Consider the following 22,026-nt stretch of genomic DNA (forward strand, 5'->3'; position numbering starts at 1 on the left):
CAGAGTGATGTCTGGTTCTTTCTCTCTCCTATCTTTCTCATGAATGAATAAATAAAATATTAATAAATAAATAAGTAAATATATTGCAGGTCTGGGACATAACACAAGGATTTGCACAACAGACTTTCATGCCTGGGGCTCTGAGGTCCCAGGCTCAATTCCATCATAGACCAGAGCTGAGCTGTCAAAAGGACAATAATAATGATAAAAAGCAAACACACTCCTTTATGAAAAAGAGCCAGAAAACACTTTGTGACGCATACTCTGAAGAGCGTTTCCATTCCCCGCAGGCCACAGCCCACCCCCCCTTGAGAGAGAGGGGCAGTCACATAGAGAACCGTGAACTCTGTTTATTCTTTGTGGAAAGGTTGAACAAGGTCAAAAATGTCCTTAGAGGCCACTGACCCAGCCCCGCCCTGCAGGTTCCTGGGGTCGGATGCCTCTGCCCCCCACCCCCCATCCCATGCCCCTTGTTAACAAAAAGGAAGGGTTCAAAGGAAATTCATATATAATAATTATAATAAAAATATACATTAAACAAAACCAAAAAAACCCAAATAAGACAAATTTAGCCGAACTGCCAGCACCGTTCACCCTGTTCCCCCCACTCCCCCCACCCCTGACATCCCTCTCCTCTCACTCCCCCCACATGGGGCCTCTTGCTCTCCCAAGTCCCTGGTACCATGACCACCTGCTGTGGCCAGAGGAGACTTCCAATGGGTGGGCTGGGTAGGGAGATCAGGGCACACCACTAGTGGAATGGGCTGAGGGCAAGACCTGCAGGAAACGTGGGGCTGACAGCCCCCCCCCCACATACCCAGACCTGCAGAGCCTGGCTGAGGTCCACAAAGAACTCAGTACCAGCCGCTGGGAACTTCTCAGGCGCCCTCAATAGGTGGCTGCTCTCGGCAAGTCCCCAAATGAACGTGTTCCATCCCCGCTCCCTCCTCTGGGCTCCCTGGGCTCTCTGGGCCAAGGAAGGGCAGGACCGAGGAGCCAGGGAGCCTTTCCTGAGAACCACACTAAAACCCTCCCTGGAGACACGGCTGCGTGTCCCTGCTGTAGGCCTCCACTTGTTATACCTCCTTTTGGTCCCATCCTGTTCCCTGAAAGCTCTGCCCCCCCGGGTGCCTGCCCCAGTTGCCCACATGGCCCACAAGGGAGCCAAGTTCTTTCTCTGTGGCCCCTGGGCTCACGCCTGGGGCTCTGAGGGAGTGTCTCCCCAGGGCCTCCCACATTGCAGTATCTGTAACCCCTCTGGGTCCATCCATCTTCCACATGGAACGCAGGGCTGACAAGGGTTCCTGTAGCCCCAGTTTAGTCTTTAATGGCTCAGGCTCCTTCCGTGGAAGTTCTCAGGGTGGGGCAGGAGAGGGCAGTCCCTCTCCGAGCCTTCCTCCCAAGGTCTCTGGGTGGCTGTGCAGCACCCCCTCCCCCACGCACACACAATCTCAGGATTGTCTTTCCCCCATACACCCAACAAAACTAGATTCCTTTCAGCCTGGAAGAATGGTGGCAGGCTGTCAGCTGGGTGCACCTGGGGGCTTGCGCTGGGGTAGGGTGGGGTGGCTAAAGAGCCCAGAGCCTCCTGAGGTCAGAGTTCAGAGGTTAAAGGTATGTCACGGAATGGAAAAGAAGCAGGTGACCTCATGTGACCTTCACCAGCGAGGTCAGAGGGTCCTGCCTTCAAGTGCAGAGCCAAGACATTCAGCGGGGCTGGACACACACACCAAGCTACGGGGTCCCCCAGGGCAGGGCCCCAAGGGGCCCATTAGGGGAGAAGCAAGGCCCAGGGGTGAGGGTGGGGTGGAGAAGGGTGGGCAGGGAGGGGACTCCAAAGGGGTGGGAAGCAGCCCACCCCCCACCACCTGCCGCCTCTGGCTCTCAGAGGCCAAGTCCTCATGGCAGGAGTGGGTGGGCCAGCGGTGGGGGTCAGACTTTGTCCAGCAGAGAGCGCTGGCAGTAAAGCAACCGCTTGGGGGTCCCGTGGCGTCTGAAGAAGAAGACGGCCAGGCCCACGGCCAGCACCAGGAGCAGCAGCAGCATGGGCAGCACCACAGCGGCTACGCTCACGCCGCCACCCTCCTCATCCACCTCGATGATGATCACCTCCTCCCGCTCCTCATTGGTGCCCTCATCAGGCAGGCCCCCTGACGGGCAGCCCATCCAGTCCTGCAGGGCTGACTTAGGGTAGCCTGGCTCTACTTTCAGATTCTGGTTGTTGAACTTCCAGTACTTGTTCCCCTTGTAGAAGTAAGTGAAGACTGCAGGGCCATCGAGAAGGTGGCAGAGAAGCCAGGATGGGGGCAGCATCCAGGAGGAGGCCCGAGAGAGGAAAAAGAAGGCTGTCAGCGTGGGAGCAGGGATCGGCCGTTTCCTTCACAATCCCCTGGTCTGTCCTTCCATCCCCCACCCCCTGCCCCCCACTCTGTCTTACGGTGGTACTGGGGATTGAACCTGGGACTTTGGAGCAGCAGGCATGAAAGTCTTCTGCTATCTCTCCAGTCCCTCCCAGTCTTCCTAAACTCCCTCTCCCCACCCTCTCATTTGGGACACCCCCTGTCCCCTCTCACCTTCATCACGGCCCATGAATGACCCTCTGGGAGACTCTGGGATTCCTTCCCAGACCTTGATGTTTTTGGGGTATTCACTGTCCACTGCCCTGAGTTCCTCATTGAAACGGTAGTACCTGGCGGGAGTGGGAGGAGAGGAGCAGGGAAGTTAGACACTGAGGAGTGAGGAGAGGGTAGCAGGGCCTGGGTCTGACTTTGCCGCAGAGGATGGCTGTGGCCAGGGAGGGGGCAGGAGTAATGAGGATCTGCGGCTGCAGGTAGCGGAAGGTGGGGGTGGGCGGGAGGGAGGGCCAGGTGGCTAGGAGCCACCGGCAACCCTTAATGACAGTGCCTGGCCGCCGGGCGGAGGCACAGAGCTGGGAGCAGGAGGCGTCAAATGACCAGTTCTGAAACGGTGACCGGGTCACAGCCCACTCACTCAGCCTCCTAAGGAGGCAGCTGTTGCCAGACACCTGCAGAGACCCAGCCAGCCTCTCCTCTCAGGAAGTCTCTCAGGGATGAGTGTGTCTCCCTCCAATATGGAGGAAATCTGATGGCACTGTCTGAGCTGGAGGCTGGTGTCAAGGCGCTGGGTATCTTTCTTACTTGTTTCCCCGGAAGAAGTATGTCTTCCCATTGGGCATCCAGAAGAGTGCGGCATCAATCTTGTCTGTGGGCAGCCCTCGACCCAGCTCCTTAATATGCCTGGGGTAGCCAGGCTCCAGGGCAGCCTCATCAAACACCCAGTGTTTGTCTCCTGGGGAGGAGAGACAGGAGTAGGGCGGGGGCTATGTTGGTACAAAGACTTTGGACAAGTCACGTGGTCAGACTTCCAAGACAAGGCAGGATGCCTGGTTACCTTTGAAGAAGACGAACTTGCCGTCCTTCCTCTCGTAGGCGGTATTGATGGAAGCGGGCAGGCCCCGCCAGAACTGGCCGATGGGCATTGGGTAGCCGTCCATCACTCGGTTATTCCTCACCCTCCAGAACCAGCGCTCCTGGGAAGTGGCCAGGTGGGGAAGAGCACATTATGTCTCCTGGCCTAGTCCTCTGGCTTGGACAGAAGAGCCCCTCACTGGCCCAGCCTCCGTGTTGAGTCCTCCTGCTCCATGGCTTCCACCTAGCCTCCTGGTAGAGAGGCCTTTTGTCCCTGGAACCAGCCCCACTCCTCTGTCTCACCTTGAAGACAAACATCTCTCCACGCAGCATAGCCACAGTGTCAAAGTTCCCGTCACATATGTTGGGTCCGTAGGTGGGGTTTTTGGGCTTATCAGGGACAGAGGGCCTGGAGGTGGTCCTTGGTGGAGGGGGCAGCTTGGTGGGGGATCCTGATTCACTTCCTGGGTGAGAACAAGAGGGTCACTTCAGACTAGGTGGGAAAGCCGGAGGAAAGGACAGACATGGGCAGAGTCACAGTTGGAAGGGTGTGGACTTCTGGGGATGGCTGAAGCAATCAGATGGAACAGAAGTGGGAAAGGATTGAAGCAGAGGTGGGCAGGGGGCAGACAGAGACAGATGGGGGCCTGGTAGGGGGAGTGAGGTATAGCCCGAAGACATGAGGAAGGAACACGGAGCAGGTGTATGCAGAGATCACTCACCATAAAGTTGTTGGATGCCCCGGCGGTCATCATCTGGCAACTCGAAGTTCTCAGTGTCCATCCACTGGTAGAATGGCGCCATGATGGCTGAGGGGTCATTGGAGTGTTCGAGGCCCAGGGCGTGGCCCAGCTCGTGCACAGCCACCAGAAAGATGTCATTCCCTGCAGGGAGGGGTTTGTTTTGATGGTCGCTGGCCCTCTTCCCTCAGATTCCTGATTTCCTCACCAGAGGCTTCAGTCGCACACTTGGGCCTGCCTGCTAGGTTTCCCACCCAAATGACCGAAGCTTGAGGTCTGGCGTCATGTTTGGCAGATAATGCACAAAGCAATCTCTCCCCGGCCGAGAGTGGGAGAGTGCTTTGGGGCCAGTCCCAGCCCCAGAAGACTGCTGGTAAGGGAGGCCGAGGCCTAACTTGGGCCCCAGTTTCTCCTAGGAGCTAAAGGCAACATCTGCCTAGGAAAATGAGTCTTTCAGAGGCCAGGAAGTGGCACAGTAGATAAAATGTTGGACTTGGAAGCATGCAATCCTGAGTTCAGTCCCCAGCATTGCATGTGCCAGAGTGATGTTCTGATTCTCTTTCCCCATTAATTAATAAATAAACTAATCTTTAAAAAAAAGAAAGGAAGGGGGGGTCGGGCGGTAGTGCAGCGGGTTAAGAGCAAGGACCGGTGCAGGGATCCCGGTTCAAGCCCCCGGCTCCCCGCCTGCAGTGGGGGTCGCTTCACAAGCGGTGAAGCAGGTCTGCAGGTGTCTATCTTTCTCTCCCCCTCTCTGTCCTGTCCAACAACAACAGCAACATCAATGGCAACAATAACAATAACGACAACAACAAGTGCAACAAAGTGGGAAAAATGTCCTCCAGGAGCAGTGGGTTCCTGGTGCGCCTCAGCAATAACCCTGGAGGCAAAAAAGGAAGAGAGAAAGAAAGAATTTTTTTTTTTCTTTTCTAACTTTCAACTGGAAAGTACATTAAGGGCAGGGATAGATAGCATAATAGTTAAGCAAAGAGACTCTCATGCCCGAGGCTCTTAAATCCCAGGTTCAATCCCCTGCACCACAGTAAGTCAGAGCTGTGCAGTGCTCTGGTGTTTCTCTCTGTGTTTTTCTTTCTCTTCATCTCTCTGAAAAATAAAATAAGTAAAATACTTAAAAAAAAAAAAAGTCGGGCGGTAGCGCAGCGGGTTAAGCGCACGTGGCACAAAGCCCAAGGACCAGTATAAGGATCCCAGTTCAAGCCCCCAGCTCCCCACCTGCAGGGGAGTCGCTTCACAGGCGGTGAAGCAGGTCTGCAGGTGTCTGTCTTTCTCTCTCCCTCTCTGTCTTCCCCTCCTCTCTCCATTTCTCTCTGTCCTATCCAACAACAACAATAAAATAAGAAGGGCAACAAGAGGGAATAAATAAATAAAAATCTAAAAACAAAAACATTAAAAAAAAAGAAAAAAAGTCAATTCATGAGAGAAGGAACCAGATGTAAACAGCTGGTGCCTGGTTTTCCACAGAAGTCAGGCCAGGAAATTTTATTATTTTACCGGAGTACTGCTCAGCTTTGGCATATGGTGGTGTGGGGGATTGAACCTGAGAACTTGGAATCTGAAGCATGAGAGTATGTTTATATCACCATTGTGCTGTGTCCCCTGCCTCAGGCCAGGAGATTCTCTGTGTGCCTTATCACCCAGAGAATTTGAGATTTGAGGTCTTGAGAGGACTTGGGAAAGGCCCTGTCCAAAAGAGCATTGACTCTCCCAGGAGTAAAGTTTCCTAGTTAGTGCACTCACTCACCATTCAGATCTTCGTTTTGGACAGTCCAGGGCTCGGCAGAGTCAAAGTGGGTGTCTCCTCCAATGTTGGGGCCTGGGAAGTAGGCATGGGCCAGGAAGCCACCCTCACCATCAAAAGGTGTGCTGTCACCGTGGAAGCCCTCAGCGAAAAAGATCATGATGTCCGCCTGCTTCTCATGGCCCTCCCGGATGTAGGCGTAAGGCACCTCCCGGAAACGCAGCGTAGTGGCGCTCTCCCACACTCGGAACGCCTTGCGGATGGCCTCGAAGGTGGCATACTCACCCACCTTGGGGGTGTAGTTCTGGATGCTGAGGTCCAGCAGCCACACAGGGAGAGAGGACGGAGTGTGTCAGGCCAAGGAGAGGCCGATTCTCAGCCCGCTGTGCCTGACTCAACCCTCCTGCTGCCTTGCATGCACTGTCTCTGCCCTAAGACCTGAAAGCTCAGGGGACACTCCAGGCTGTGGCTTTCGGCCTTGGACTGTACCCCCTTGCAGGCTGCACCACTTTTAGGGCTATTTATTTGCTTCCCACTTCATTTTCTTTTCCTCGCCAGAGCACTGCTCAGCTCTGGTTTCTGATAGTACTAGGGACTGAACCTGGGAATGCAGAGCTTCAGGCACGAGAGTCTTTTTGCACAACCATTATGCTACTATTCTCCCACCCTACCCCCCACTTCCAATGATGCTCCCCTGGAACAGAGGTAACTAGGGTGGAGGACAATGAGTGTCCACCAGCACAATTAATAGGGAAGATAAGGCCACTTGGCCAGCTCGACTTACCAGAAAGTGATCTCATTGTGCTGCCACTTGAGGCCCTGGATGGCATAGCGCTTCCTTCGGACATTGGCCTTGATCTCAGCTCCAAATTTGTCTGGAACACCACAGCGGGGGCGCTTCATGGCTCTGGGGTGGGTTGGAGTTTCAGGACTGGGTTAGTATGGTGTAAGAAGAAATGGGTCTTGGGGTGGGGGTAGGACTTTCAAGCATGAGGTCCTGAGTTTGATTCCTGGCATTGCATGTGCCAGAATGATGCTGTTTCTCCCTCTCTCTTTCCCCATCCTCTTAAATAAATATATGAATGATTCTTAAAAGAAAGTCTTCAGAGGGAGTTGAGCGGTAGCGCAGCAAGTGCACGTGGCACAAAACGCAAGGACCGGCGTAAGGATCACAGTTCGAGCCCCCGGCTCCCCACCTGCAGGGGAGTCACTTCACAGGCAGTGAAGCAGGTCTGCAGGTGTCTACCTTTCTCTCCCCCTCTCTGTCTTCCCCTCCTCTCGCCATTTCTCTCTGTCCTATCCAACAACGACAACATCAGTAATAACTACAACAATAAAACAACAAGGACAACAAAAGGGAATAAATAAATAAATAAATATAAAAAAGTCTTCAGAGAAAGGGAACATGTGTCCTTCAGTACTATGTGTGGAAGGGCCATGGTTATGAGGTGATGGTGGATGCAGCCAGGATCAGTACAAAGGGAGATGAGGTGTGGTGGCAGGAGCAGGCATTCAAAGGCAACCTGCCTGCATTCAGTGCCATGTGGTGGGTGCTGCTGGGGTCTAGCACTTACTTCATGGTTTCTGCGTCAGCTTTGCCCGTCACTTGCAGGCCGTAGAACTTCTGCATGGCAGTAATGGCTGCTGAGAGTGACTGGGATGAGCGCTGTGTGTGTGTCCGCAGGTCGCCAGGGGGCAGGTAGCCATACTGCTGTAACCAAGCCTATAGGGAAAGGCATGTGGCTTAGAGCGCCCCACCCAGCCCAGGGCAGGCTTTGCCTTCTTCATGGCACTTGGCACACACCTTTGCCCTAATGAGGAAAGAACATGTGTTCCCAGCCTGGCTCTGGCCTTGGCTTTGGGGCTGGAGGAACTCTGGCTGTGAGCTCAGTGGATGAAGTGTCGGACTCACTCTCACTCTTACGCATGAGATCTGATCCCTTGTGTCTCATGAGCCAGAGTGATACCCTGGTTCTCTCTCTCACTAATACATAATTAAATCTCTTTTCTGTTCTTTTTCTTTCTTTTTTTTTTTTTTTTAAAAAACTCTCAGAATTCCAACAGGGATGGAAAGAAAAATCAAAGCTTGTGGTCCGGGAGGTGGCGCAGTGGATAAAGCATTAGATTCTCAAGCATGAGGTCCAGAGATCAATTCCTGGCAGCACATGTACCAGAGTGATGTTTGGTTCTCTCTCTCTCTCTCTCTCTCTCTCTCCTTCTATCTTCATGAATAAATAAATAAAATCTTAAAAAAAAAAAGAAGAAAAAGTGAAAGCTCTTGGTGGTGACTGTATCTCTCTTGAGATACCCAGATATTTAACTGGGTTCTGGTGTGTCTTCTCAGAGCTGAGAGATCTTTTAGTACTTTTCTTCATGATGTCAGTGTTTTTGCAGATACTGCATGTCCCCCAAGAGTACACTGTGCCCAGGCTGAGTAAAGAATGAAGAAATCTGAGGGAATGAACTATATTTTGGACTCTCTTGTGTAGGGATGCCATCCCCTCAGGACCCTCACAGCTGAGGTCTAGAAAGAAACCGGAAATGGAAGAGGGCTGAGGCTAACTGTTCAGATGGGCGGATGAAGGTTTAGGAGGTCGTGAGAGGTGTGACCAGCCACAATGCCAGGATCTTTCCCCAAACAAGAAGTATCTGAGCTATGACTTAAGATATAAAGGCCAAAGACCCGGGTTTGAGCCCCCAGTCCCCACCTGCAGGGGGAAAGCTTTGCGAGTGGTGAAGCAGTGTGGCAGGTCTCTCTCTCTCCCTCCCTTCTCTACCACCCCTTTCTCAATTTCTGGCTGTCTCTATCCAATAAATAAAGATTAAAAAAATGACTTAAAGGCCATTTAAGGTTCTCTATAGAAAGGATAGGAAATGGGGGTGGGGTAGAGACATGTGGAATGTTTTGAATTGTTCATGACACAGAGGCTGGCAGATTGGGGAGACAGCACAGTGTTTTACACAATAGACTTTCATGCCTGAGGCTCAGAGATCCCAGGTTCAACCCCCAGCAGCACTGTAAGTCAGAGCTAAGCATTGCTCTGGTAAAAAAGCAACAAACAAAGTATATAGAGTTGGCATATTGACATAAAATATAGTTCCTGGTGTTTGATAGAAAGGTAAAGACATGTTAAGAGTTCTGTTGAAGAAAACTCAATGTTAAAGATTAATGGAGTATTTTCCTAAAGTTTGAAAAGTCAAATGAGACAACTTATTATGGAATATGAAGAATGTTAGATTCTTCTATAAAGGGAATATTCCTGGACACTGCCTTTTTTTTAGGAGCCCAGAGGGGTTTGTTTATTGTGCAAAAAGCCTGAGGCTGCTGTTGGGTGCTGTGTCCCACATCTAAGGCCACTGGTGGTTTTCCTTGTGGCTTGTCCCCTCCAGGCCCAGGTCCTGCTGGTGGTTCAGAGAGCTTGCACTGGAACTCTGGGGGTGATTCAGGAGCAGCTGACAGGGACCTGCTCACAGGATGAGAATTGCAACACCGAGTTGGGAAGTGATCCCCAAGGCTGACAGAGAGCTAGGGCCCTGGTGTAAACAACCCAGCCTTGCTCTGGCCAGCACTGTCCTCTTAGCATCACCCAGAGCTCCTCCTCATGCTTAACCTCTGGTGTACTGAAGGAGAGCTGGGCTCCAGTTCCGAGCTGCCTGCTAGAAGTGTCTGGCATGCCCTGACCTGTGCTGATGAGTGCCCAAGGGAGGCCTGCAGTGGCCTGTGCCCACGTATGCAGGAAACTCCCTTCGCCCCTGGCCTCACCTATAGTGTAGACACACCCCAGCCTTATGACCCCAACTCTTTGGGGCAGGATGGGAGAGGCCTGTCAGGAGTGAGGTCAGGCCCCTCAAGGAGTATCACTGCTAAGGGAAATCCTCCCAAATTCCCCAGGACAGAAGGGAGGCTGGCAGAGAGGTGGGGAGACTCTACCCCTCTGGGGCCCTAGCATAGAAATCCCTCTCCTGATTAGTCTATCTATCAGGAGGGTTGGCAGGCTAAATATTTACACCCACAACTTCCACCCTGTGCCCAACAGAGAAAAATCATCTCAGTGGGAAAAGGGACTTCCCTAGAGTTTTGAGGGCAGCAAGGCTGAGGAAAAGAAGTGCCCTGCTCCTGTCACCCCAGGCCCAGACCTCCTCCCCAACGCCAGGGGCAGGCTCTGAACAGAGCAACAACCACAGAGAAGACAGGCTGGAACCACAGAAGAGAGGACTCTTGTGTCTGCGGCTGGGTGGGGGAAGGGCCCAGTGCCAGACAGGCCCAAGGGAGGAGAGGGCTGTCCTGGAGCCAGTGGGACTCTGGAGGCATGGTGGGAGGGGAGGGACCCAGCTGCCTGAGGCCTGGGCCACCCCAGTCTACCTCCATACTGGCCTGGAGAGGGGCAAGCTGTGTTAGATTAAAGAACTGTGGTGGCAGGCTTTGTCTTCAAGATAGAGCTGAGCCGGGCAAGGTATTCTCCTAGGGGGAAGTCAAGGGAACTGCTCCCTGGCTCTGGCCTAGGAATCCAAGAGAGGCAGGCCCTGGATCCCTGCCTCTGGACCGCCTTCGACTACCTCCTTCTCGGCCTCCCACTCTTCATGGCCCCAAAGCAAATGGTGGTTCTGGCATTGGGGCTGCCCATGACCCACTTAAAACAGAGCCAGACTCCCCCTCCCTCCCTGAGGGGGCCTTGTGGGCCAGGTTGGGAAGGAAGGCAGAGCAGGCAAAGTTGGCTGTGGGCAGTCCCCCAGATGCCCAAGCTCTTTTTGTTAGGCCTCAGAGGAAGACTTTAGGCCTGGAAAGAGGATGCTGCCTCCTCCTGGACCTTGCCAGGATTAGCTTGGAGTGGGTGGGGGTGGGCTTTTCACCCTCCTAGTTCCTTCCATTCCTAGGGCCATGCTCTTTTTTTTTTTTTTTTTTCCCCCCGTTCAGATCCGGGCAGGGCAGAAAGAGTGGGTTCTTTCTGGAGATGCTTCCTCCAGGGTGGGACCAGGACAGAGGAAGCCAAGTCCTGGTCTCCCCCACCCCCAACCCCTCTGCCCCTCCCGACCGCACCCAGGCCCTTGCAGGCTGAGTGGGCTGGGATGGCCCAAAATAAGAAGTTGATCAAATCCGTCTCCTACCTTCACCTCGAAATAAAAGAGTAAAAGAGGAAAAAGCTCCTCAGACACCTCCCACGCGGTTTCCTCTGGGGCGAGTGGGCCAGCGCGGGGGGAACGGGGCTGGGGCCGTCAGTGGGGGCCTGTGCCAGTCCCGCTCCCCATGCCCCGGTGCAGCTTCCCCAGTCTCCTTGCAACTGACACACAGAGGTAATGAACGAAAACAAAAACAAAACAAATCAACAACAACAAAAAAGGCCTAAAGGCGGCTCTCTCGGAGTTGGGGCAGAGGGAGGCCGCTCAGCCCCGGGGCGGGCGCACAAGGAGAGCTTTGTGTGCTGCACGGGCCAGGGCGCCAGCGCTGCGCCCCTCCACGCCGGGGCACCGCGCTGCGACCCCAGGGGACTTCTAGGGACACAGGGTGCGCCGTCCACCCCCGGCCCCATCTGGCCGTCGGGGCGGCCGCGGGAGGCGGGAAGCCAGAGAAGCCGCACACAGGCGCACCGGACCGGAGCGCAGCGCAGCCCGGCGCGGGGTCCCAGCCGCGTCCCCCTAGTTTCGCAGGCTCCCGGGGACTGGGGAGGGGAGCCCAGCTGCAAAGTTCTTCAGGGTAGGGCATGGGGTGGAAAGCAAGCTGGAGGCGGGGGCGGGGAGAGGGGTTCTTGTTGCAGGCAAAAAAGTTGGGTCCACTTGGAAGTTAGAGGATAGGAGGAGGGAGAGGGGTGCAGCCGGCACCCCCCTTCCGGAGCCCTCGGCCCCGATCGTGGGGTCCTGTCCCCTCGGAGGTCCCCCCAGGGCGGGGGCTGGAGGCGCTCACTTACTTCGGGGCTGAAGTTGCTCTGGGCCGAGCCGAGCGAGGCGAGCGCGGAGCCGAGCGCGAGCAGGGGCAGCAGCAGGCTGCGGGCGGGCGGCGCGGTCGGGGCGGGCGGCATGGTCGGGGCGGGCGGCCCGGCGCAGTGGGCTCCGCGGCAGGGCCGAGCCTGGGGTCGCGCCGCCTCTGCCTCTCGCTCCGGCCGCCTTTGCCTTTGTCTCGGGTCGGCGGCGGGTGGCGATTCCTCGAGCGCTGTCCGCTGGTAGAGGCGGCGGGTGTTCCTGAAGGCGTCTGCTTGCTCGTCCCGACTTTTCCGTTTCTTTCTTTCCTTCTTCTTCTTCTTCTTCTTCTTTTTTTTTTTTTTTTTTTTTGAAATCTTTCTTCTGCTTAGTCGGCGAACTGGCTCGGGAGCCCTCTCTCCCTCTCTCTTAGATCCCTCCCTTCTCCCACAGCCTCGCCCCCGCCCCCGCCCCAATGCCCTCCTTTCCCAGTGCGGACGTGGTTGTTTCAGTCTGAATCCAATTACAGTCAAGAGCCGGGGGGAAAAAAAAAACCCCAAAGTTGCCTTGCTGTGGTGCAGGCTGCCATCTGCAGGGGTTGACGCCACAGCTGAGAGCAGGGGGCTGGGGGCAACCCAGGGGACGGGATGTGGACACTTTCTGTCCCTAAGCATATTTTAGGTGGCTGGATTCCTCTACTATTCAGCATTTGTCTCCCCTCAGAGTGGGAAGCACCGAGGGGTTCAGGGCTGGGCCAAAAGGCAGTTCAGAGTCTGGGATGGGACTGGGATCCTACGGGTGAGGGAGTCTAGGGCTGGGACTTGTGGCTCATCCAAATTGAAAATCTTGTCCCTTATTCTTGACAACCATCTTTGTCCTTCCCTGACCCCAAACTGCAATGATAACAACCCCCTGCTAGACCCACATAGGATACGGTGATGGTGGTGGGGTGTGTGTGTTCCTGTGTCCTCTATCCTTGTAGAAAGAGAAACTTTATTTTTAATAATTGATGGTTGTTAGCAATCTGGCTGTTCCTAAAATTACAGAAGGGTGCTGGAATCTGGGGAAATAAAGTTTGGTGAAATTGTTAGAAAAGTGTTTGGGAGTGGGGACTTTGAGCTGCTTCCCCTCTGCACTCCAAAGGAGGACTCCTTAAAGACATTCTCCTCACTTAGGGACTAAGCGCTGAGGACAAATGGTGGAGGTGAGGGCACTCTAAAGTTGGGGGAAGGGGGAGGATGTTCAGGGTTGAGAACTAGATCTGGAAAAGCAGCCATGGCAGAAGCAGGAAAAGTGTGGGAGACAGAAAACTCGATCATCAGCGAAATCTAAGATCCAAGAATTGCATTGGTCAGCGAGAGAGGAAGGATGTAATGAGGAGAAGGGAGGGAAAGAAAGCAAAGGAAGGAATCGAAGGAAATTAGGTCAGGTAGGAAGCTCCAGAAATCCTAAAAATCCAGAAATTATATGTTTGTGGTAGGAGAGAGAGTGCAAGGAAAAAAAAATTCAGGCTCTGTATTTTATGGGGAGCAAAGGTCCTATTTCACCAGAACGCATGGTCAATGAAATGAAATATTTTACTTGTCCCTGCTGGTGGCTCAGTGGATTAAGTGCTGGGCTTTAAAGCATGAGGCCCTGAGTTCAATCCCTGGCACTGTGTATGCCAGAATGGTGCTGACTCTCTTTTCCCTCTCACTGATGATAATAAATAGTCATTAAAGTTTCATGGTGCTGGGACGCTAAAGATTTCTGGGAGGTACATCGTGGTTATTATATACTGATTAGGTGTTAGTGACTGGGGACCAAGCTCTCCAGAGCTCCCCGAAAGGCCCTTCTCCAACTAACTTCTGGAATTGTCAGAACCACAGATACCTCAGGGTTCAACTCTTTAATAAAACATGCAACACCCAAGTCAGGTTCTTCCTATCTTATTGGGTGTATTTCTTGAGCCACACATCTGAAATTTAGGGAAACATACACCAGTTGCTTGCCAAAACGTGGCTCTTGACTTCATGAATGGATGGAGCAGGTCTGTAGGTGTCTTTCTTTCCCTATTTACCCTTCCTTTTTCAATTTCTCTGTCCTGGCAAATAAAAATAGAAAAAAAAGAAGGAAAAAATGGCTACCAGCTGTGGATTCCTAGTGCCAAGCCTAGTAATAAAAACAAACAAGAGGTCCGGGAGGTGGTGCAGCGGATATAGCATTGGACTCTCAAGCTTGGGGTCCTGAGTTGAATCCCTGGCAGCACATGTGCCAGAGTGATGTCTGATTCTTTCTCTTTCTCATGAATAAAATGTTAAAAAAAAAAAACCTTAAAAAAACAAAAAACCCAAACAATACATATATTACCATTATGCTGTCTCCCCTGTTCAGTTTTTTTTTTTTTTTTAGGACAAGAGAGGAGACACTACAGCACCTATCAGGCATGGTGCTCCCGTGTGGTGCTGGGCACCCAAACCTGAATCCTCCTGCATGTTAAAATATGTGCTCCACCAGGTGAGCTTTCTCTTGGTTCCTCTTTTTTATATTTGTTTTGGATAGACAGAAGTTGAGAGGGAAGGGGGGAAAGAGAGGGAGAGACACCTGTAGCACTACCTCATCACTCATGAAGCCTTCCCTCAGCAAGTGGGAGCCAGGGGCTTGAACTCGGGTGTGTGTGTGTGTTGTTATGTATGCACTCTACCAGGTACACCACCACTGGACCCTGGTTCCTCTATTTTAAAAGTGATTTTATGTTCAAATATGCTTTTATTTATTTAAGGTCTATTTATTATGAAAGAGCACTGCTCACCATTGGCATAAAGTGATGCTGAGGATTGAACTTGGGCTTCTGGTGTGCAAGCTGGAACTCTTTTTAAAATTTTGCTTTTATTTCCCTTTTTGTTGCCCTTGTATTATTGTAGTTATTATTGTTGTTGTTATTGATGTCGTCATTGTTGGATAGGACAGAGAGAAATGGCGAGAGGAGGGGAAGACAGAGAGGGGGAGAGAAAGAGAGACACCTGCAGACCTGCTTCACCGCCTGTGAAGCGACTCCCCTGCAGGTGGGGAGCCGGGGGCTCGAACCGGGATCCTTCCGCCGGTCCTTGTGCCATGTGCGCTTGCTGTACTACGTAGCCCAACTCCTTTGTTTTTTTTTATTGTTGTCATTGCTGTTGTTGGATAGGACAGAGAAATCGAGAGGAGGGAGGACACTGAGGGGGAGAGAAAGACAGACACCTGCAGACCTGCTTCACCGCTTGTGAAACGACTCCCCTGCAGGTGAGGAGCTGAGGGCTCAAACCCGGATCCTTACGCTGGTCCTTATGTTTCGTGCCATGTGCGCTTAACCCGCTGCGCTACCGGCAGGCCCCCTCCCTTTTACATATTTGCAAAGCAACTGCTCCTTATATCTGGGCCAGTCCTGTGGCCTGCAAAGGAAATTACTATTCCAAACAAGACTCAGAGGAAATGGGATGGAGCCAGGGCTGAGGGCACTGCACCACACTTCAGGCAGTGATCTTAGTCTGCTCTTCCTGATGTATAAGCCACACGGGGAACATAAAGGCTTCCTTCTGGTGGGGATGAGACATGCAAGTGATAAAAAATAAAGCCAGAAAGAGACTGGGGGAGAGAGAGATAGGATTTGGTTTTTATTGACTTGGTGGGCTCTGAAGTAGTGCCCCTTTTGGTTTAAGGGCGTTTTTCTGCTTCCCTTCTTCTTCCTGCAGCTTCTTCTCTTGCTGCCTGATTTGCCATGCCTGTAATCCGGCATCCATTTCCTGTGACAGCAGTACGACTCGTCTCTGAAACAGACAGGAAAACAGTGTGGATAACATCTGGGGCTTGAGCTCTGCACCATATATCCTTTCACTCACAGATCAAAGCCAGAGATTTCAGCTGGAAAAATGACACCACTAACTGGGGAAGGGTGGAACCAGGTCCTGGGGTGGAAAGTGGGAGGGAGTGAAATATGTGGAGAAGGTTTGCTACTGGTTCCTCTCCCCTTCTCACAGGACTGTTAAGACCTTGATGTGAGGGATGCATATTAGCTTAGGTGCAAACAGAGCTCAAGACAAATCATGCTTTTTAACTTTTGCCTTCCAGTTCTATAGAGGCTACCCTGGCTGGGCTCTAGGAACTCACTGCAAACTTCTCCCTTTCGGTTTTTCTTCGAAGCTGGCCTTTCATTGGAGGAGCAGGACGGCCATCTGCAGAGAGAATAGGAGAGAAGGCCGAGATGGCTTGAGGCACATTATGAAAGCATCACAAAAGGAGAGAGGGAAGAGCCAACTTTAGCTCCTCTCTCCCAGTTTAGAATCACTGTTCTTGGGAGTCAGGCAGTAGCGCAGTGGGTTAAGCGCAGGTGGCACAAAGCACAAGGACAGGCATAAAGATCCCGGTTCGAGCCCCGGCTCCCCACCTGCAGGGGAGTCGCTTCATAAGCGGTGAAGCAGGTTTGCCGGTGTCTATCTTTCTCTCTCCTTCTGCCTTCCCCTCCTCTTTCCATTTCTCTCTGTCTTATCCAACAACAACGACATCAATAACAACAACAATAAAAACTACAACAATAAAACAACAAGGGCAACAAAAGGGGATAAATAAATAAATATTAAAAAAAAAAAGAATCACTGTTCCTTCCTTCTAAAATATGACTCTCAATTTCAAGGGTGGAGCATGCTAGAACTACCAAGAATAAGTTGTAAGGTTCATTTACCACACATTGGCTTCTAACTCAAGATCTGTTACCATGCTGAGCCTCCTGTTTTAGTGTCAGAAACTTTCCATTTTAAGCAGCTAGATGATTGCTCTGCTCGTGTTTGGGTCTTGCTAAATTTCACCTCATTCCATAACGTAGGGCCTTCATTACCTTCCTTTTAGTCTAAATCCTTTAAAAAATTAAAAAAAAAAATTTATTCATTTATTTTCCCTTTTGTTGCTCTTGTTTTTTATTGTGGCTGTAGTTATTGTTGTTGTTGTATAGGACAGAAAGAAATGGAGAGAGGAGGGGAAGACAGTGAGGGGGAGAGAAAGACAGACACCTGCAGACCTGCTTCACCACCTGTGAAGCGACCCCCCGCAGGTGGGGAACCAGGGGCTCGAACCGGGATCCTTGTGGCGGTCCTTGCGCTTCGCACCATGTGTACTTAACCCGCTGCTAGTCTAAATCTTATGTGTGCCCACTTTTGAGTCCTGCCTGTCCCAGAAACCCTTCTCTGGCTCTTCAACGCTGCTAGCTCTCTCTCTCCTCTCTCTCTCTCTCTCCTGAAAGAAGTGCACATCAGTCACTTAACATGTACCTGCCTTGGGACATTTACTATGTTACTGCTTTAGCACCACTTAGGTATCTCATATCCTCTTGGAATGAGTCATAGTACCGAGCACCATTATTTTATTTACTGTTTAGACTAGAACATTGCTCAGCTCTGGCTTATGCTGGTGCTGGAGGGTTGGGCCTGGGACTCTGAAGCTTCAGGTATGAGATCCTCCCCCCCCCCCATAACATCATGTTATCTCTATTACATGTTAAAATAGTGGCCCGGGAGGTGGCGCAGTGGCAAAGGATAGGATTCTTCTTTGTTTTCAATGTTAATAACTGCCATTTTTTTTAGAGATTTGCATTGAATTCTTGAGCACAAGGCCCAAAGTTTGACCCACAGCATCTCCTGTACCAGGGTGACGCTCTGGTTTTCTTCTCACTGATACAGAAATAAATCAAAATATGTTTGTCTGCTTGTTTTTAATGTTCACGGCTTTGTTTTCCTAGCTAATTTCAAGTTCCTTATGACAGGAGTTATATTGCTACATAAACATAATTAAAAAATCCTACAGATCTCTATCTATGGTCTCTTTCATTCTCAAAAAAAAAAAAAAGCCACAAAATACCAGTAGTTTATAATAGAGATGAACAGATATGATACTTTCTATGAGAAAAAAAAAAGTGAGGGAGTCGGGCTGTAGCGCAGTGGATTAAGCGCAGGTGGTGCAAAGCACAAGGACCGGAATGAGGATCCCGGTTCGAGCCCCCGGCTCCCCACCTGCAGGGGAGTCGCTTCACAGGCGGTGAAGCAGGTCTGCAGGTGTCTGTCTTTCTCTCCTCCTCTCTGTCTTCCCCTCCCTCTCTCCATTTCTCTCTGTCCTATCCAACAACGACGACATCAACTACAACAACAATAAAAAGACAACAAGGGCAACAAAAGGGAAGATAAATAAAGAAAAATTACCAAAAAAAAAAAAAAAAAGAAAAAAAAAAGTGATAGGGTCAAGCCTCATGAGTGGTGAAGCAGTGCTGCAGATGTCTATCTTTCTTTTCCCGTTCAATTTCTCTGTCTCTATCAAGAAAAAAGAAAAATTAAAAAAAGAAAGAAGTTAAAGTTAAACAGAAAGGGTGGGGGGAGCCAGTACTGTACGGCTGGTGCTCTACACTGGTTGTTTCTTTTTGTTCCTGCAAGAACCATATGATATGCACTACTTTAGCAGCTAAGGAAAACTGAAAGACACCATTAAGTAACTTGGACACGACTACAAAGTTAGCAAGTAGAGAAGTCTGAATTAAGAATCCTATGGGTGTGGTCTGGGATGTAGTGAAGTGGATAAAGCATGAGGTCCTAAGATCGAAGATCGATCCCTGGCAGCACTTGTAAAGGACATTTTCTTCATTTCCTGGACAGACAAAAGACAGAAATGGAGAGGAAAGGCGGAGATAGAGAGGAAGAGAGAGGGAGCTGGGCGGTAGCGCAGCAGGTCAAGTGCACATGGCGCAAAGCGCAGGGACCGGCGTAAGGATCCAGGTTCGAGCCCCCGGCTCCCCACCTGTAGGGGATTCGCTTCACAGGCAGTGAAGCAGGTCTGTAGGTGTCTATCTTTCTCTCCCCCTCTGTCTTCCCATCTCCATTTCTCTACTTGCTAACTTTGTAGTCGTGTCCAAGTTGTTTTTTTATTGTTGTTGTAGTTATTATTGTTTGTTGTTGTTGTTAGATAGGACAGAGAGAAATGGAGAGCAGAGGGGAAGACAGAGAGGGGAAGAGAAAGACAGACACCTGCAGACCTGCTTCACCGCCTGTGAAGCGACTCCCCTGCAGGTGGGGAGCCAGAAATCAAGAGGGAAAGGGAACCAGAGAGAGGGAGAGAGACACCTGCAGCCCTGCTTCACCAGCTGCAAAGCTTTTCCCCTGCAGGTGGAGACTGGGAGCTCAAACCTGGGTCTCCGCGCATTGTAGCGTGCGCTCAACCAGGTGCACCACCACTGGGCCCCAGCTATTCACTTTCATTATTCATTTATTTTACCAGAGTACTGCTTAGCTCTGGCTGACAGTGGTGTGGGGCATTGAAGCTGGGACTTAAGAGCCCCAGGCATGAGAGTCTCTCTACATAACTGTTATGCTACCTACCCACTATCCAGTTGTTGTTGTTTTTTTTTTCCTCCAGGGTTATTGCTGGGGCTCAGTGCCTGCACTATGAATCCACTGCTCCTAGAGACTAATTTATTTCCCTTTTGGCTGCCCTTGTTGTTGGATAGGACAGAGAGAAATGTAAAGAGGAGGGGATGACAGGGGGGGAGAGAGAGAGAGACCTGCTTTACCGCTTGTGAAGTGACCCCCCCCTGCAGGTGGGGAGTGGGGGTGGGCACTGGAACCCAGATCCTTTCTTCCGTCCTTATTCTTTGTGCCATGTGTGCTTAACCCACTGTGCTACCACCTGGCCCCCACTATCCACTTTTCTATTTATTTATTTATTTTTGTTGCCCTTGTTGTCTTATTGTTGTAGTTGTTATTGATGTTGTCGTTGTTGGATAGGACAGAGAGAAATGGAGAGAGGAGGGGAAGACAGAGAGGGGGAGAGAAAGACAGACACCTGCAGACCTGCTTTACCGCCTGTGAAGCGACTTCCCTGCAGGTGGGGAGCCACTTTCTAAGCCTCAGATGTTCTACCTGTAAACTAGAGTTCTAGATGGGAATCAGCTTCAGATCTTCAAATGTCCTCCCTGCTAGGGCTAACACTTACTTGATTTTATTCTATTATTTTCCTTTTTCTCTTTTCTAGTATCAGGCCAGCTTTTTGTTCCTTTTTTTTTTTTTTTTTTGGCATCACCAAGGCGGCTTTGCCACACTGAGGCAATCTTTGCAGGTAGAGCAGCACCAGCACATCACCAAAGCTTTTTCCAATGTGGTGGGGGGCTGGGTCACAGGTGTGGCAAAGCAAGCACACTACCTAGGTGAGTTATTTTATTGGGCTAACTTTCATTTTTTGCTGACTGATTTTTTTCATCTGCTTAAAAAGTTCAGATGGCTATAGACGGACGGACAAAATGAAAAGACAGAACACTAGAGCAGTGATGCTCCCATGTGGTGCCAGGTAACCCTAGCCCCCTCTGACCTACCCAGTGAGGGATCTGCCAGAGTCTTGCCCATTTTCCTTTTAAGTAAAGGCAAGAGCTGTTCTGAAGGTAGCTCACCATTCTCAGTTCCTACCTTTTGACTGCTCTAGAAGCTCATTTAAGCAGACTTTCAAAGAGCTCTCCGTGCATTTCGTACCACATTCTCAAGAAAGTACTCATGGAATGGTCCCAGAGGTGGCGTAGTGGATAAAGCATTGGACTCTCAAGTATGAGGTCCTGAGTTCAACCCCCGGCAGCACATGTACCAGAGCAATGTCTTATTCTTTCTCTCTCTCTCTCCTATCTTTCTCACTAATAAATAAATTTTAAAAATCTTTAAAAAAGAAAGAAAGTACTCATGGAGGCACAGAGCTCCCTAACTTGGGGGAGGGGTAGCCCCTGAGAAGCATGAATCTAGTCATTCCTTCCCCAGGGGCGCTTCAAGTCACAACTATCGTCCGCGGTCTCCACAATACAAGATCTGGTCCAACTTTATTTTCCATAGACACAGTTTAAAACAAACAATAGGGTGTCTTCACTCAATTCTAGATAGTAAGAAGTTCGGCAGACGGACCACTCAGACACGCCTTAAGCTCCCACCTCCTACCCCGGCCAGGGGCGTTCCCTCCACCCGCACCTCTCGGTGCTGTCACATCTGTGCTCACCTGCGTAAGACCAGTCTGGGAGTTCTGTAAGGGGTCCATAGCCCGAGGAGTTGGCAGCCAAGCCCTGCCTGGGTGAAGAAAAACAGTAAGATGAGGACTCAGTCCTGCTTCTGTCCCCAGGTCCCCCCAGATCAGCACTCACTTAAGTCGCCAAGGGCCGCCCGCTCGAGCCGCCGTGCTGCAGTGCAGCCTCCGGACACCCACTGAAAAGATAGGACAGAATTGGAAGGACGCCCGTGTAGGCAACTTAGGGATCCCGGGCCACCCTGCTCTGGCGAGCACCCTAAGCCTCCGCGCACTCACTCAGGAGCAGCGTTTGCAAAGCAGCCATGCGGCGGCTGCAGCGGGAAAGCGGAGGGGGGGGGGGGGGCGGCGGCGGGCGCGGCGGAACCGGAAGTGGGCGTGGCCTCGGTGGTCGCGCGAGACTTCGCGGGGGGAGTCGGACATCGCCATCTTGAACTTGCCTTTCAGTCATGGGCCCCGCCATCTTGGGTCGCTGTACGGAAGGGAATCCCAAAACCTCTGCGGGTGTTATGTTATGCTGCAGAGCTTCACCTCTCTGGGATGACTTATTTCACTATATATATATATTCATTACAAATGCTTTCCTTATTTATGAGAAAGATAGGAGGAGAGAGAAAGAACCAGACATCACTCTGGCACATGGGCTGTCGGGGTCGAACTCGGGACCTCATGCTTGAGAGTCCAAAGCTTTACCACTGCGCCACCTCCCGGGCCACCATTTTGTTTATTTTTTTTTTCCACACATGTTAATAGAAAGGGGGGAGGGGGCGCACCCGGTTAAGTGCACCTGTCACCGTGCTCAAGGCCCGGGGTTCAAGCCCCCGTAGCCCGCCTGCAGGGGGAAGGCTTTGCGAGCGAGCGGTGGCGCAGGGCTGCAGGCGTCCCCTGGCTGTCTCCGCCTCCCAATGCCTCTCCGCCCCAGCAAGTTAAATGCAGACCACAGAGAGATGAAGAGGCAGAGGGAGATGCCGGAGGCCACAGCACCCAGGCTTCCCCCGGTGTGGACCGCGCTGAGTCCGGATCCTGCACAGGGCGACGCAGTGCAAGGAGCTATTTTGCGGGCGGACACCCGAGTCCTCTGAAATGCACTGTAACAACACACAAGCCGCAAAGGATGCCCAGCAGACGGTGCGGTGGTTAAAGCGCGGGACTTGTGAACAGG

At 51.6% G+C, this 22,026-nt stretch overlaps 2 protein-coding genes across 3 annotated transcripts; both read right to left on the reverse strand.

Moving 5' to 3' along the window:
- Positions 1-335: 335 nt before the first annotated feature.
- On the reverse strand, positions 336-12,266 carry MMP14 (matrix metallopeptidase 14). The gene is made up of 10 exons (XM_007536777.3): positions 11,831-12,266; positions 7,502-7,650; positions 6,712-6,834; positions 5,931-6,238; positions 4,151-4,312; positions 3,732-3,892; positions 3,412-3,550; positions 3,159-3,309; positions 2,574-2,689; positions 336-2,264 (listed from the first exon to the last, which is right to left on the reverse strand). The coding sequence occupies exons 1-10, from the start codon at positions 11,939-11,941 to the stop codon at positions 1,933-1,935; spliced, it is 1,752 nt and encodes a 583-aa protein (XP_007536839.2). The 5' UTR covers positions 11,942-12,266; the 3' UTR covers positions 336-1,932.
- Positions 12,267-15,428: 3,162 nt separating this feature from the next.
- On the reverse strand, positions 15,429-21,206 carry MRPL52 (mitochondrial ribosomal protein L52). Of its 2 annotated transcripts, XM_007536788.3 has the most exons (5): positions 21,144-21,206; positions 20,983-21,043; positions 20,841-20,908; positions 15,945-16,009; positions 15,429-15,604 (listed from the first exon to the last, which is right to left on the reverse strand). In XM_007536788.3, exons 1-5 carry the CDS (start codon positions 21,169-21,171, stop codon positions 15,452-15,454), a joined length of 375 nt encoding a protein of 124 aa, XP_007536850.1. In that variant the 5' UTR covers positions 21,172-21,206; the 3' UTR covers positions 15,429-15,451. The 2 variants fall into 2 exon arrangements, with proteins under 2 accessions (XP_007536850.1, XP_016049596.1); XM_016194110.2 differs by lacking the exon at positions 15,945-16,009.
- Between the last annotated feature and the right edge of the window lie 820 nt (positions 21,207-22,026).

This window comes from Erinaceus europaeus, chromosome 16, assembly GCF_950295315.1.
Source record: "Erinaceus europaeus chromosome 16, mEriEur2.1, whole genome shotgun sequence".
Lineage (NCBI taxonomy): Eukaryota > Metazoa > Chordata > Mammalia > Eulipotyphla > Erinaceidae > Erinaceus > Erinaceus europaeus.

Bases quoted from the DNA above. Each gene is read 5' to 3' on its own strand.
- MMP14 (XM_007536777.3), bottom strand. From the start codon at position 11,941: ATGCCGCCCGCCCCGACCGCGCCGCCCGCCCGCAGCCTGCTGCTGCCC. The intron at 6,239-6,711 runs GTAAGTCGAGCT...GCTGGACCTCAG, and splicing joins CACAATGAGATCACTTTCTG to CATCCAGAACTACACCCCCA. The intron at 2,690-3,158 runs GTAAGAAAGATA...CACTCCCGCCAG, and splicing joins TACTTCTTCCGGGGAAACAA to GTACTACCGTTTCAATGAGG.
- MRPL52 (XM_007536788.3), bottom strand. From the start codon at position 21,171: ATGGCTGCTTTGCAAACGCTGCTCCTGA. The intron at 21,044-21,143 runs GTGAGTGCGCGG...CTATCTTTTCAG, and splicing joins TTTGCAAACGCTGCTCCTGA to TGGGTGTCCGGAGGCTGCAC. The intron at 15,605-15,944 runs GTGAGTTCCTAG...TGTCTGTTTCAG, and splicing joins CCGAAAGGGAGAAGTTTGCA to AGACGAGTCGTACTGCTGTC.